The 17,500-nt window shown below is 33.9% G+C and overlaps 1 protein-coding gene across 5 annotated transcripts in view; it reads right to left on the bottom strand.

The window, feature by feature from the left end:
* Positions 1 to 17,500, bottom strand: part of LOC128020893 (bone morphogenetic protein receptor type-1B-like) — a 59,414-nt gene that overhangs the window by 11,858 nt on the left and 30,056 nt on the right. For all 5 annotated transcript variants that reach the window (XM_052607690.1, XM_052607691.1, XM_052607689.1 and 2 more), the window contains one exon: positions 4,672 to 4,866. In XM_052607690.1, coding sequence (XP_052463650.1) covers positions 4,672 to 4,798 — 127 coding nt within the window. In that variant the 5' untranslated portion in view covers positions 4,799 to 4,866. The remainder of the gene's footprint in view (positions 1 to 4,671; positions 4,867 to 17,500) is intronic.

Raw genomic sequence — 17,500 nt, 5'->3', positions numbered from 1 at the left:
ACACACAGACACACACACACACACACAACCATCTTGTCCTATTCACACCCAAAAATCACTGCTGTGAACTATTCAGAACTGAACTGACATTCAGTTTCTAACCCAAACACTCTCCCTGTCTGTCATTGGTCAGTCAAACAGAAAGTCCCGCCTTCAACTCACGCTATTGGTCAGTGTCAGGCTGCCTGGGACCAATCACAGCCACTGTGTTCCCTCTTCAGAAAATCAACCACTTGATAGTTCACTTATGTTTGACTGGATATTAAACTAGAAAACATCATCAGAATAACTCTAGTATTTCTACTGTGATTATTATTTCTGTGTGTGTATTCAAGCCGCGCTTCAGTTTGAATCTGAATAGCGCGCTCAGCGCGGGGGCGTGGTCACGAAGGGAGACGTGAAAAACAGACATTGCGTTGTTTTGATGTGGATTACTTTATCACAGAATATTTGTTTTCGGCAGCACTTGTTTGGTTTAAAAGTAGACATGTCAAACTGTCTATAGATATATCTCTCATGTCTCTTCGTTGAGTATTCACGGAGTTACAGTTCATTTTAATGACGTGTTTGTAAATGAAGATCAGCGCAGACAGCACACCTTGTTTGTTATCTTTATTTTATAAGTGCACAAAGTTTTGTTGTTATCATGTTTGTATCCAAAAAAAGTAGACCCTTTACAGATTCGATTGATGTATTGCTCTTATCTGTACGATTAAAACTGAAAGTGTAATTTAAGTAATTTTCGGGGTTATCAGGAGAAAATGACTCTAAACGCATATACAGGTTAATGGACTCCAGTAATGTGATGCTGACTTCATCAGCGTCTGTCCTCCGGTCAGGAACAGAGTCTCTGTGAGGAGTGTGAGCTCGGGTCCCAGGGGTCAGGGGTCACAGGTGCAGGCCGTGCGGGGGACGCCGCTGGATCTGGGTCTGTTTGCAGGAATCTGATCCGTATCCTGTCAGGAAGCCCTCGGTTTCCCGCGCAGCTCGGATTCGTTACGGAAGCTCGGCTGCTCATGTGCTGAATTACAGGAATGTGACAAACGCAAACACGACTCGATGAGCTTCTTCTGTTGTAGTCATTTATCATTTATTAATTTACAACCATGAAAAAATTTGTGTTTTACGTGACTGTAACTTTCAGAACTCAAACACTGTCTCCAATCAATTTATTAATTACTTATTATATATATACACTCCTGTTCATTTGGGGTTGGTAGTAAAATAATGTTTTTTGAAAGAAGTCTCTTTTTTTGTCTCACCAAGGCTGCATTTATCTGATCAAAAATACAGTAAAAATTGTGAAATATTTTTACAATGTAAAGTAACCGTTTTCTATGTAAATGTATATTAAAGAGTAATTAATTTCTGTGATGCTCCGCTGTATTTTCAGCATCATTCCTCCAGTCTTCAGTGTCACATGATCTTCAGAAATCATGAACATATGATGATTTACTGCTCGAGAAACATTTTTGATTATTATTAATGTTGAACACAGTTGTGCTGCACAATATTTTTTTCAGTTGTATTTTTACAGTTGTGACACATATTATTTTTCAGGATTCACAGAGGAATAGAAAGTTGAGAAGAACAGCGTTTATTTGAAATAGAAACGTGTGTGTCTTAAAGGCACAGAAGCAACATTTTTAAAACTTTGTTTAATTGTCAATGAAAAGGGAGTTGAAGTGATAACATGAAGAGCGTAGGAGCCATTCCTGTAAATGAAGCTTGTGTTTCTGAGAACTGTAAGACAGAAGTCTGTAGCCTTGAAAACACCTGCAGTGAACGAACAGCAACTGAACCCATCAGGAACCAACTCAGCTCCTAGAGTTTCACTGAGAGATTAAGCTGCAATAAGATGTCCAAATATGTCATTTTAACATTTTATTACAGATACGTTTTTTTTTAACTAACAATTAAAAAAATAAAATAATTTTAGTTCAGTTTTAGTTAACTATAATAAACCTGACATGAAGATGGCATGACTTCCTTTTTTTTGTCCATTAATTATTTAATTCTTGTTAAATTTAAACCATTTAACATTATATATATATTTTGTTTATAATTTAAACTGGCCATTTTTAATTACACACAAGTATTTAATTTATTGCTGTTCAATTTAATCCCATTTGAAACGAGGCTATTTTTTTAGTCTTTGCTTATCCATGATATTAATTTGCATAATTGATTCTTATTTTTATTTTATTTTTTGACCTCTTCTGATCTGTATTCTGGGAACGACTTCTCAGTGAAGGATGACTGCTTACTCAAACTGAGTTTTTGAGGATAAATACTTAATAGAATTAGCACTTTAATGAGTTCATTTGTCACTGCAGGAGAATTTAAATGGTGTTTAAATACACTTTAACTTATGCATATACTTTTTAACTTAACATTTTGGTGTTGATTAACAAACAAACAAACTCCATGCATATATTAAATATGAGCTGAAACGGACTCTGAATGTAATTTTTACATTTTAAGTTTATTTTATTTTCAATACTTTAAGTTTATAAAGTCTAAAATATCTGAATGCATCATCCACAATAAACATTGAACATGCTTGTCTTGCAGTGCATCAAACTCAAAACAATTTCAAACAGGATTATTATTTCTCCTTATTATTCACTTTTTTTATTATTATTTGTTATTATGCTTCATATTAACGGACAGACTACTTCTTTGTACTTTTATGAAAGTTAGTTTGTCACTGCATGAGCATTTTAGAAACTTTGCAGCTTCCTAAAACACACTTTCTTTCACACATGCATGCACATTTTAACCTTAAATCTTTTTGGGTTAAAAAATAAACTCCATGGACACATTTTGCATCAACTATTAATGCATTTATTAAATATGAGCTACCATGCACTTTTTACATTTTGTTTATGAACACAATAATGTCTTAATATGAGCATCTCATCCACAATATATACACGTTGGCATGTTCTACAGTGTGACAAACTCCCTGAAACTACTTCAAACTTCATTTTTGTGGATTCCTTCATAATTCTTATTCATGATTATCCATTATATTAATTAACAGACTACTTATCTGTACTTTTAAAAGTTCCTTTATCATCACACGAGCACTGAACAGGTGACTAGAAACTTTCTAGTTACCTAAAATACATGCATGTACCGTATATTTCAACCTAAAATCTTGCTGTTGATTAGAAAACAAACTCCACGAACACATTTTGCACCAGCTACTCGTGCATATATTTAATATGAGCTGAAATGGTTTTGACTGTTATAATCTTTAATATGAGAGGGTAAGCAAGCTGCATGATTCTCCTTCCTTCAAGAATAATTCGCAGAGCTTCAGTTCTCTGAAGGTCCCTCGTAAGCGCAGATGTGTTGGAGTCTGTTTATCTCCACACTGACCTTGACAGTGCCATAAAACACTGAAGGACCCGTTCTCCCTCGTATCACTCCACAGAGCATGAAATACTTTCAACCTTTCACGATTCACAGAAACGCTCAGGAATGCACAACCGCAGACGACTCTTAAACAACAAGACACCAACCACAACACCAGCTGAATCATGAAGCACTTACACCGAGCCGTTTAGAAGCAGAAATGAGAAGCATCTAAGGCACGTCTGAAGATGCAGGTGAAAAGGAATGCACGTACACAAATAGAGAGCCAGTTCAAACACAAACCCATTTCACTTCTATAATGTGACGTCATCTGTAGAGGTTTGAATTGATTTTACAGCCTGATGCCCAACTGTGTGTTTAACAAGTGTCTGACAGTAGATCTCTCTCCACGTCTCAAAGACTTCGCCAAACGCCTGACCGAGCAGCAGAATCACACACTCGACTTCTCAAACTTTAACTAAAAAGACAAAAATGTCTTCTTAATATGAATCATCCACGGGAAATATCGGACATAAGGTTGACATCCTGTGGTGTGACAAACTTTCTAAAACCATGAGCTAAAACATCATTTTATAATTATTGTTCATCATATTAATTGACAGGCTGCTTATTTTAACTTTTAAAAATGCATTTGTCACTTAAAGAGGATTTAACAGACCATTAGACTACTTCCAGTTACCTAAAACACACTTTTCCTTACACATGCATGTCGTATATTCTTTAAAAAATTAATAAAAAAACTCCATGGACACATTTTGCAACAACTACCCGTGCTTATATTAAATACACCTTGAAATAGACTCTGAAAGTAGTTTTTACTTTTATATAATTTTTTTTTTTTTTTTTTTTATGAAATGCCCACAATGCATGAAATCTCCCTGAAACTACGACCTAAAACAGAATTTTTCAAATTCTTTTACGATTATAATTCACTATTATCATTATTATTTTTAAGTTATTTTGTCATTGCAGCGGCATTTAACAGGTGATTAGAAACTTTCCAGAAACCATGCATCGACATTTCAACCTACAGTAAAATCTTGGTGTTGATTAAAAACAAACTCCACGGTCAAGTTCTGGGTCAACTATCCATGCATATTTTAAACAGAATGTATTTTATAGTTCTCCCCGGTGCATATTTGGCAAATGCAGCGCTGCATATTCTAATCATGAAATATGACGTGCAGCATCAGAGATCAGACACAAACAGACACCAGTGAAACGCTGCCATCAGATGTGAACATGCACAATCCAGCAGATGAAGATGGTAGTAAATGCTGTACTCACCCTGAGTGGACGAGCGCAGCCACAGCACGCCCAGCTGAAGCAGCATCGACATCCAGCGGGTCCCAACCGTCCGAACCTGTAGCTCCATCCCTGAGACTCGAGCCGCCCGCCCGCACGACCAGGGCATGGAAACACACACACACACACACACGCGCACGCTGCTCCCTCCACAGTTACTCCACACTGACGGCCGGCCTGCGACGAACAGAGAGAAAGAGGGTGTTACGCTCTCCCTGCATTTGGGACGGCCCCTCAGCTCCAGACACTTTTTGGAAAAGACAATAAAAGCAGCAGTTGATCTCTGCGGCTCAGCCGGGACCCCGGTGGACCCTCCTCACGCCCCGCACCGCTCACACACAGGGGAGGGCCATCCGCTGAAAGGTGGACAGGAGGGGCAACCGTGTGACCCCCAAAAACAGCCTCCAGCGCTCGGTGGGCCGCTTGTCACGTGACTACAGCGCCTGAACTCCTGCTGCACTGACAAAGCAACACCAGTGGTGTCTAGATTGATTATTAACTGGCACTAGTTTCTTGAAAATAAGTGAGTGGAGTTTGCATGTGCAAAAATGGTTACCAGGGTGAAAACAGACAAAACTAGCATTGCTTTACAGTGCAACAGCTTGTGCGTATTCTGTACAATCCTGTGGTTTAGCTGGTTTAATACTAAACTTTAATATTTAGAGGTTTTTCGTGTCATTATGAGCTCTAATTCTAGTGATACATTACCTATGTTTAACAGCATTTTAAACTGCAAATGTAACCGCAAACATCAAAAACATGAAAGCAAAATGAAACCGCATGTATTCTCACTCAAAGTGCTGTAAGAACTAGTTCCTGGCGGTCGGTTAAGCACTTCCTCATTTCTCCTGTAGGGGGCCAGCGGCTGATTGACAGCTCATTATGAGTGGGTTAAAGAAGACAAAGCAGTAGTAAAAATACACAAGAGCAGGAAGAGCGCATGATAAAAGGCATTCACACATCAGGTGATGGCAGGACCGGGGCTCACCTCGGGACACGACACGCCCCAATCGCCCTAATCTCACCCAAACACTCAATAACACATACAACTTAAGCCGATTAAGAGCTAGTGCCATTACTGACATTTTTTATTTACAATAATTACAATACTATAATGACAAAAAGTGCGATAGCTGCAAATCACGTCGTTATTGCACTGCATGAAATATGAGTACACTAATGCATAAGGAGTCAATATTTTATTAATTTGATTTTTAGATTATGAAGAATGATTTGTTGAACTTGTATTGCCTTTAATGCATACCTTCCGCAATATATTTTTCAATTACTTTCAAAAAGCTGTAGGGACAATATCGACTACATGATCTAATGTGTATTTAGTTATATATGTGCTAAAAAGTGTAAATCAAATAACAACAATAAAACACAAAATAATTGTTGTTGCTGCTGACGTTGTTAGTAGTAGTATGAGTACTATTAATATTAAAAATAAAAACAGTTGTTTATTATTATTATTTATTACCATTAATTATTTATCTGCCAAAAAGTTTACATAAAACAAAAAAATAAAACAATGATAAAACACATAATAATAATAATAATAATAATAATCTAAAAAATAAATGAATATATATTAAAACACGCTTTTTGTTGCAATCTATTAATGTAATTAACATTAATTAATATTAACGTTTATCATTGTGTCAAACAGTATAAAAACAATTAAAACAATAATATATATCTATATATATATATATATATATATATATATATATATATATATATAAATATATATATATATATATATATATATATATATTTTTTTTTTTTTTCTAATACACTTTGAAACAATATTAAAATAATCAGTGATAGTATCTGTCATAAAATTTCACTGAAGTAACTTAGTTACCATCTTAACACCTGCAAGGCAAGATTCTAACTTTCTTCAGTAAATGTAAATCTAATCTAAAATTCCATTTGAATATGAATGTATTTTATCAGCATGATTCCCACACTGTCACTTTTCTCTAACGCATGTACCACAGTAACCCCGATCTGAACTCAAAGATGAGATCAATCACCCCACATTCCCGCCGACGCTCCACACTTCCCTCTTTCTCCAGCTGTGGCGCTGTGAAGGTGGGAGTAAATGTGAGTGTGTGTGAATGGATGTTTGTGGATGAGCTAAAAACAAAGAGAAAGTGAGAGTGGGAACAATAGTGTGAGTTCAGTGAGGTGGCAGTGATGCTGTGCTCGTTTGGTGTGATTACATGCGATCGGGGCGAGCTCTCGGGAAGCTGTGAGTAGGTCAGGCCCATTCACACACTGGCTGTGAGCTCCATCAAACGCCCAGCGTGAGGCCCGCTGCCGAAAAATGGGCCATCGGGGGGGATTGTGAGGGGATGCACGCTCTGAAATATGAATCACTGCATAGAATACTGCAGAGAAGAGTGAAGCTAGAATCACACAAGACCTGACTAACTTTTACACTTTCATTCAGAGGGAATAACAAAATACAACTACAACTTAAATACAACTTAACTTTCCCTTAAAAGTTAAAAACTTTGACTTTTACGTTTTTGGAACCCGAAAGGAAAAACTGTGACCAGGATGTTCTTTTCCATTCAGTGAAATGCTGTTGAGCAAAAGATCAAATAAAGGTCTCAAACGTTTCTTTGTTTATATAGATTTTAACTCTTTTCTAGCCCGCTGTTATCTTAATTTCTCTTGAATAAGTGCGAATGTACATTAGTGTTAAAAATGTTGTGGTCGGTAAAATATTTCTGCATTAATATAATTTCATGCTCATTAAACAGCAAGCAGTTTCGGCCCAGAACCGGCCCACATCTGGCTCGCGTGAAATCCATACGGGCCAAATGTGGGCCAGACCTGGGCCAAAACTGCTTGCTGTCTGGGAGACTTACATTTAGAGTCAAAGTACCAACATTTTTCAATATGTAAAGTGTGCACTACCATCTAAAAGTTTTTGAAAGAGTCTCTTCTGCTCAACCAGGCTGCATTCATTTGATCAAAAACACACTAAAATAGTGAAATTCTATTTAAATGTTTTCTATGCGAATATATGTTAAAATGCAATGTCAGACTTAAAGAGACTTTTAAGACTTTTAACCCAAAAGGTTGAGGGTTTGTGTCCCGGGATTGTAGGTGGGGGGCCACATGTCACGTCACTTTATCTTGATGCATCATATCTAAATGTCTTTAAGAAATACTATGGATATAGCACACAAGTCATACGGATTATTTCTAAGATGCCTTTACTTTCACTATGTTTGGTCAGCTTCCACTACATGAAATAAAACAGTAGGAAAGTTCTGCTAAATGTCTCCTTTTGTGCTCTACAAAACACAAGAGTTATGTAGATATGCAATGGAGTGAAGGTAAATCATTATTTTTGGGTGATATAATCCATTTATTATAATTGGAACTATAATTAACCAATTAAACCTTGCGGTAAAACACACAAAAGCAGCTGTTAGTGTTCCCTCACGGACATGAGAAAAGCCAAGAGGTTCAGAGTCTGTGTGGATTTACGGACAGACGACTCTGTCGCTCACACGCCGCTGGAAAATCTGAGAGACAACCGCAAAATTCACGACTCAAGTGAGGAACAAAGGAAGCGGGCACAAGCGGTCGCGATGGCACAGACTCTCGAATTACAATGGCGGCTCAGTGAGTGATGTTCTGCCTGACAGCGACTCTGACCCCTGCCACTGTGAAATTTCAACAGGGGATTTTCTGCCACACTTTTTTATCTTCTCCACCTTCAGCAGTAGTTGAGAGTTTGGTCACGGAATCTGGGAAAGACATTCCACTTCCTACCAGCCAACAGCTGCACGCAGGTGGGAAACCCAATCGGATCGCCATCAGACCATCGGTATCTCCCGTCCATCCTTCAGTTCTCAACACCTCCTGAACTGCACTTACTGTAAAACAGCCATCTCTCTGACATCTCAGGCACAACATTATAAACATTTGATTTACTGTATCCTGTTAATCTGTGCATGTTAGAAGTTTAAGCCAATCACTAACAAATTTTAAGGCCCAGACAGCAAGCAGTTTCGACCTAGATCTGGCCCACATTTGGCTCGCATGGATTTCACGCGGGCCAGATGTGGGCCGGTTCTGGGCCGAAACTGCTTGCTGTCTGGGGGTAGGACACACCAGTGTCTATAAAGTGTAATATAGTTTGTATATTACAAGTTTTCTGAAATGTTTAAATAGGCAACTGAGGCATTATCTAAATACACATGCACTAACTTGCACAAATTTCCAGAAAATGTATATGAATATTTCATCAAGCCAGGTTCGAAATTCTTGTTTGATTATGTTGTTACATTAGATTTAAAGGTTTTTATAGAGGGGATTTTTTAATATCTGTTTTAATCTTTGCATAAATCACAAAATACTGTCAACAGTCAGAAGTAAGACATTTTCACCATGTTTTTAGGAATAAAATGTTCATGCAAATGATATCAACAAACCCCTCTGTGAAAACCTTCAGAATACAGATAGGAATAAAACTGTAAATTTTGGTGTATGGAAGTGCTGCTGAAGTGGAGATAAAACAAATTTTAAGAAAGCAGCCTTCAAAGATATGTATTGTAATCGAAACCTATAGACAAGTGCAAAAATTAAATCATGTAAATGATATATGAACAAACCCCTCTATAAAAACCTTTATTATATGTAAAGGATTAAAACTGTAAATTTTGGTGTATGTAAGTGTTGCTGAATTGGAGAAAAAACTTATTTTAAGAAACGGCCTTTAGGGATATGTATTGTAACTTAAATCTACAGACGCAAACAGTTAAAGTACAATAATAAAATCAGCTGAATTAAATAAGAATTCAGTAAAAACCACCAGAATATAGAAAAACTGTAAATTTTGGTGTATGTAAGTGCTGCTGAAGTGGAGATAAAACTAATTTTAAGAAAACAGCCATCAAAGATATGTATTGCAATCGAAACCTATAGACAAGTGCAAAAATAAAATCATGCAAATGATATATAAACAAATCCCTCTATAAAAACTTCCACAATATAGAAGGGAATAAAACTGTACATTTTGGTGTATGTAAGTGCTGCTGAAGTGGAGATAAAACTCATTTTAAGGAAATAGCCTTTAAAGATATGTATTTTAATTGAAATCTACAGACATAAAGCGCAAAAAAAATAATCATGCAAATGATATATGAACAAACCCCTCTATAAAAACCTTTATTTTTTGTAAAGGAATAAAACTGTAAATTGTGGTGTATGTAAGTGTTGCTGAAGTAGAGAAAAACTTATTTTAAGAAACAGCCTTTAGGGATATGTATTGTAACTTACGCAAAAAGTTAATGTGCAATAATAAAATCAGCTGAATTAAATAAGAACATACCCCCTCATCAAAAACCACCAGAATATAGAAAAACTGTAAATTTTGGTGTAAGTACGTGCTTCTCAAGTGGAAAAACATACTAATTTTAAGAAAACAGCCTTCAAAGATATTTATTGCAATCTAAACCTATAGACAAGTGCAAAAATAAAATCATGCAAATAATATATAAACAAATCCCTCTATAAAAATTTCCACAATATAGAAGGGAATAAAACTGTAAATTTTGGTGTATGTAAATGTTGTTAAACTAGAGAAAAAACTATTAAAAATATGTTTTAATTGAAATCTACAGATGCACATAGATAAAATGCAATAAAACAAACACTCAAACGTGTATTTTGGATAGTTTAGTTTTGGATAGTGTTATGAAAAGCCAAATAACCCAAAATCCCCAAACTGACCAGTGCATGAAAACACTGTTTCTGTCTGTAGTGCCTCAAAACCAAACTCCAAAGCATTTCAGCTTACCTCACTAAAAATAAACCCTGAACGCCTAATTGTTCTGCTTCTTGAGAGTTTCCTCAGGTCTCAGGCTCCCAGCATCCCAACCGTGAGCCATTGGTGAGCGAGAGAAAGATGATCCTCATGAATATGCAAAGCCGGCACAATGGGCCGCCACAGAGCATGAAACAATCACAGAGGCTCTGAAGTCACCGGGAATGCTGGGTAAGGCAAAGCAAAACTTCTCAAGAGGACTAAGAAACCGTCACAGCTAGAACCAATTTGGGGGAAGCCGGGATAAGAGAAATAATCAGTCGTTTTTAGAGCGGATAAATAAAGCACTGATGCCAATGTGCCGCAGCAAGGGGTTCAACAAGAACTATAAACTGTTTAGAGAAAGTTTAGCAAAGAAATAACAATGTGGGAATTGATTCATTACCGCAACAGCAGGGGAAGCAAGCTTCTATGAACATCTCACATCTTCATGCATCACAACAGTACAAGATTTAGTGTCTAAAAGAGAAGCACAGCAGCTAAAGGAACCTGTAAATTACAGTGTCTTAAACTGTTTAAACTGAGTATTAAACTGTTTACACTCATGCTTTATGACTTTCTGATGCATGGCCATACTACGGTTTAAAAATTTGGGGTCAGTAAAATATATATAAATATATTTAAATAATTAACATTTGTATACAGCAAGGATATATATATATATATATATATATATATATATATATATATATATATATATATATATATATATATATATATATATATAACATTTTTTTATTTTTGTTTCTTCTGTTTATAACTTAATTGTATTTACTTAATTATATAATTTTTATTATGTATTTATTATAATGTAATTTTTATTCTTTATTTGTATAAATAAAGTTTAAGTCATTTTTGTTGTGTGATTTCATCATTGTTATTATTTTTATATTTATTAGATTTTATTTTGTTATTTTCTGTTTATATTTTACTATTATTTGATTTATTCTTTATTATATTTATCTCAACATATAATACATAAATCGTATGTAATGTATATATTATAATCTTATTTATTATTTATTTTATTTACTATCATTTATTTTAAATATTTCTTTATATTTTTTTATTTACTAGATCCAGATTTAGTTTTAGTTATTTTAGTACATCAAGAACGTTGTTAATTGTCCTGTGGTCATCTCCAGCAGATCACAGATGTTCATGGATCTTAATGTTTTTGAACACACAGTATTTTTTTTCCAATATTAATGTGTGAAACCACGCGGTCGACCTGCCAAATTCACAGGAGTGTTTAATGAAGGGATTGTTGCTAAGTGTCTTTGCACAATGGAACCCAGAGGCTCTAATTAAGACAGTCCAACAAAGCTGAACCGACACCAGGGGTCACGACCCCGACCCATAAACCCTTGCTGAACCCCACACCTGCCTGATTACATTAGACTCCATGAGTCTGTGCTGCAGACAAGCAGGGGCCCATCAAACAGAGCCTCTGCATTACTCAAACTCTATTCTATTCTATTCTATGTTACTGAAATAAAATACAAAAAACATCAGCACAATTTCAGCTAGTTGCCAAGGCAACAGCTGTCATTTTCAATTTAGTTTAAATTGAAAATCTAAAAGAAAAGAAAAAAAAGAACTAAAATAAAAATAAATAAATAAAAGGCAAAAACATACAGCAACATCACTACAGCTGACCAAAATTTAAGAAACAAAAATAGAAAATATATAAAGTTAATTCAAAATATACACAATTTTAACAGTGTCAGTGATTCCAAAATAACACTTATTCTATTCTATTCTATTCTATTCTATTCTATGTTACTATTTAATTGAATTAAAATTAATTGAATTTTAATTAATTAACTAACACCATAAAAAGCACTTTTGTAACTTGAAATAAACTTTAACTGAAATAAAATACAATATTAAAATATTTATTAAAATATAAAAATGTTGAATAAAAAAAAACAAGAAGATTAATAAAAAAAAAAACAGAAAATAATTTTTATATTAAATAAAAAATAAACAATTTCAGCTAGTTGCAAGGACAATATTTCTAAAACCAAAATACTAAGGCAACAGCTGTCATTTTCAATTTAGTTTAAATTGAAAATCTAAAAGAAAAAAAAAAAGAACTAAAATAAAAATAAATAAATAAAAGGCAAAAACATACAGCAACATCACTACAGCTGACCAAAATTTAAGAAACAAAAATAGAAAATACAATACAATACAATATAAAAATATTTATTAAAATATAAAAATGTTGAATAAAAAAAAACAAGATTAATAAAAAAAAAACAGAAAATAATTTTTATATTAAATAAAAAATAAACATTTTATTTCAGCTAGTTGCAAGGACAATATTTCTAAAACCAAAATACTAAAATAAAAATATAAAAATGTAAACATTCAAAATATTAATATTAAAAGACTACAATAGTATCTCAATTATACTTAACATTGACACTATTCTTTTTTATTGTATTCTACTTGACTCTTCAATTTCATATGACATTCATATAATTATTTTCTATTAGGTTCTTATTCTGTTAGTTTACATATTTGTAGTAATTTGATTATATGAACATTTTATACAAGTATGTAAGCGGGTCATTTGAAACAAATCAAAATTCATAAGGTATGTGACTCTGTGACCCTTCGAACACTTAATATTCAATGCAAAGAAACTACATTTATTTCACGTTTCAAAACCGAGGTCATTTACATAAAGAGGTTTTAAAGGTACAGTAGCAAAAACAGGATGCTTCCTTCTCAGGGTCAGAGAGAAGTTATATATATATAAAAGATTTGAATGCTACTCAAATGATATTATAATTGACTTCAGGAAATGATTTATGATAATACAGTGCATAATGTGTCTGGTACGCTCAGATGTACCGCGGTGAAGCTCTTGGATGGGTTTCTGGGATGCTATTATGGATGAATGGCCGTGTAAAGAGTTCATATTCACACTGTAGAGACAAAGCCGTTACACAGTGCTGCGCTAACAAGGACATTCACACAACACACAATGAAACACACTCGCACAGGTGAAAGGTCAGGAGTGTCACGTCTGTGTCTGCAACCAAACACAATCACTACATCAGACGAACAGATCACACCTAATCTTACACAATAAATAAAAATAAAAAAGATATGCATATTAAAATGATTAATACAGCAATAAATATTATATATGAGGGTGTGAATTAAGTAAATATACATCATAAAATAATATGCTTTTTGTATATATATATATATACTTAAATATGATTTAATTTTATTAATATAATATTTGATAACATATTAGAGATAGTACACACATATGACAAATAAATATTAATAATCAAATATGAATCTATTTTAATATATTTATATAATATTAAATATAAGTTTATATGTATATACTGTATGCATTTCATTATTTATTTAAATTCACTTTATTTATTTATTTTGTAGCTTTATTGATTGATTTTGTCACTATTTATTTGTTTCTTTGCTTTATGTTTTCCCGTAATGTTCTTCAGCCTGTTGGAGACTGAAAACAGTTGATTTAAATAGAATTGAATAGAAAACTGTAGATTCGACTGTAAACTGTCTGAACTGACCAACAGAAGAGAATCAAACATTAGTGTCGTTCTTTGACCCTGAATCCCACAGAGACTCTTAAAATGGTCTTAACGCTCTCAGATTTGGTCTACAGGACACACAACAGTCAAATAAAAAAGTGCTTCAGATTATTTTGTTATTGTATCACACTGGTGTTTATTTATATAGAGAAATAAATTAGCAAAATTATATAGAATGTATTGAGAATGTATTTTAACACTAGCTTAAGATGAATATTTAAGTGACTTCTGTAGCTGATTTAGCTCCTGACGCCTGTGTGTGTTTGTGTGTGTGTGTGTGTGTGTGTGTGTGTGTGTGTGTGTGTGTGTGTGTGTGTGTGTGTGTGTGTGGCTGATCGTTTGAGCCCGACAGCAGGTGTGAAGCATCAGCCGCTCGGACAAACAAATATAGACCAGACACAGTCTGTCCTCCTGAACGCTCGAGTGTCACGACAAGATCTCAACCAAAACACAGTGCAATATTTACCGTCTGCAATAATATCATAGGACACTCACTTTGCAAAAAAACAACCAGAAACACGTCCTGAGAGATGATTCTTTTCTGAATTAACGATTCATTTGAGTCAATGATTCAATGATCCATTCAAAAAGACAGCGACGTGCTTTGTTTCTGAATGAATCAGCCATTAGAACGAATCGTCTGAATGAATGAATCAATGACTCGCTCGTTAAGACAGGGACTTACTGCCACCTGCTGGCAGCTTTAGTGCCCTGTTTATTTATCCTTGACTAGAATAAACCAGCACATGAAACACACTCAGGGAAATATCATTTAATTGTCATTATCAAAAAACAACAGAAAATCCCAGGTTTGTCAATATTGCACATCATTTACACAATTATGACTGAATCTGTGAGCGAGACAAACACTCCTGATGTCTGATGTCACATAAAATCATATTAACTAGCTGTATTTCCAGCATCATTCCTCCAGTCTTCAGTGTCACATGATCTTCAGAAATCAGAATAATATGATGATTTACTGCTCAAGAAACATTTCTGATTATTATCAATGTTGAACACAGTTGTGCTGCTCAATATTTCTGTGGAAACTGTGATGCATTTTATTTTTCCGGATTCACAGATGAACAGAAAGTGTGTTAATTATTAGACAGATCTGCTGCTAGAAACATGATGATCAGGTTCTCTGGAGAACCAGCATGTTTTTCTCCATTATTTGCAGATGTTGTCGTGCGGATCTGATCGATCTCTCATCCTGAGCCGTGTTTTTGTATCTCCATAACCTCCTGCATCTCTACAGTCGATAAACGCTGGAAACGCTAGCCGTCTCTGAAACCTCACTCCATTCACTTACTGTAAAGCTGAAGATTGGTGCCCACAGACAAGTGAAAAAAAGCCGGCTGTTGAGCGTGAGAGCGATGGATCTCTGTCTGAAGCGTTAGTGTCTGTCTGTTTCAGATGAGCCTCACGTTATTCACGGTTTCAGCAACCGATGACAAACAGCAGAGACACAGACCGCTAATAAACCACACACACACCTGGAAGCAGCACCAGAAACACACTGCTCTGTTCTGATCAGAAGCTGTTTCAAGACTTAAGTCACTCTATTAATGGAGATCATGTCTTAAATAAAAACAGAAAATAATCAATAATCATCTGCCTTTGTTTGTAAATCACTGGATCATCATCATCATCATCATCATCATCAAAACTAAGAAAAAAGACCACATTAATAAATAATATATAAACTATTCTTATATATTATTATTAATATTATTATTATTATTATTATTATTATAAGTATGGATAATAATTTAATATTAAAAATATTTTACATTTAAAAGAAAATATTCCTTTATTATTATTATTATTATTATTATTATTATTATTATTATTATTATTATTAATAATAATAATAATAATAATACAATGTAATATATTTAATACAGAAATTTTTTTTACAGATACATTTGTATTATAGTTGTTGTTATTTTTATTATTAATAAAATTATAAAAAAAAAAAAATATATATATATATATATATATATATATATATATATATATATATATATATATATATATATATATATATATATATATATATATATATATAAATTAATAAAATATATGTATATTTTATATGTATGTGTAATATATAAACTATTTATTAAATGAAATATCTAAACTATTTTTATATTATAATAAAAATAATAATTATTATTATAAATACTTAATTATTATTATTATATTATAAATAATAATTATTATAAATAATTAGTTAATCATATTCTGAGTGTGGGACACATGTCACTTTCACTAATTGTTTTTGTGTGAGTGCTTGATGACAGAATTTCATGTCCTTTTTAGGGGGAACTATTCCTTTAAACCCTCACACACACACACACACACACACGCCGTGACCCTGTGACCCCTTTCCCCGAAAACAGGTTGGTTAAATTAGCAAGACCTGATCCGTAACTGAGTCCGTCATTCAGCGCAGGTTCCTCATCACACGCTTATCATTAGGGTCAGTGGCATGCAGCAACAACCACACACACACACACACACACACACACACACACACACCTGTTATAACTGTAACGAGCTAAATACAGTAAGTCATGAAATATAGGTAAAGCAGCCTCAGCAGGTGAGTTCTTCATCGTCAAACGCTGACACACAGGATCAGAGCTGACAGATGAAGCCATGCTCTTATCTGATGAACTGAAGGATATCCCAGAGTCCTCAGACGTCTCTTAAGGTCAGCTTTGATGCTGATTTCTGACTGCAGATGAGCTGCAGCTTTGACATGAGCCGATCGCTCCAGGCTCGTGTTTAACCGCGAGTAATTAACCAGATAAGAGTGACAGAAGGGAAAGTCTGATTCCTGACAGCCACTAACACTGAAGATATCAGCTCAGTTTCACTCGCTCCATCATAAACCCTCACAACAGCAGACAAAGATAAAAACACGCTCATGGTTTCCTCATCATCTCATGCTGCTGTAGAGTTTCTTTCTTTAGCAAAACACAAAACACTTGTTTATATAGTATGTATTATATTCTATAGTCATTTATAAGTACACTTACATTTCAGTCTACACACACAGTATGTATTACAAAAAATATGTAAACAACATATACACGTTAATATTTTATACTATTTTATATCACTTTCATATTAACTAAATTTACTCTCTATAAAAATATATATATTTTATACAATGCATATTTGCATTTGTTTAAATATATTAAAATATTAATTTAAACGTGAACACACACACACACACACACACACATATATATATATATATATATATTATACACAATATATATTTAATGTATTGAATTTTTTACTTAATATAACATTTATTTAAATATTTTATTATATTTTATAT

The sequence above is a fragment of the Carassius gibelio genome, chromosome A10 (genome assembly GCF_023724105.1).
Source record: "Carassius gibelio isolate Cgi1373 ecotype wild population from Czech Republic chromosome A10, carGib1.2-hapl.c, whole genome shotgun sequence".
Lineage (NCBI taxonomy): Eukaryota > Metazoa > Chordata > Actinopteri > Cypriniformes > Cyprinidae > Carassius > Carassius gibelio.
This window is presented reverse-complemented; position numbering and strand designations above follow the sequence as displayed.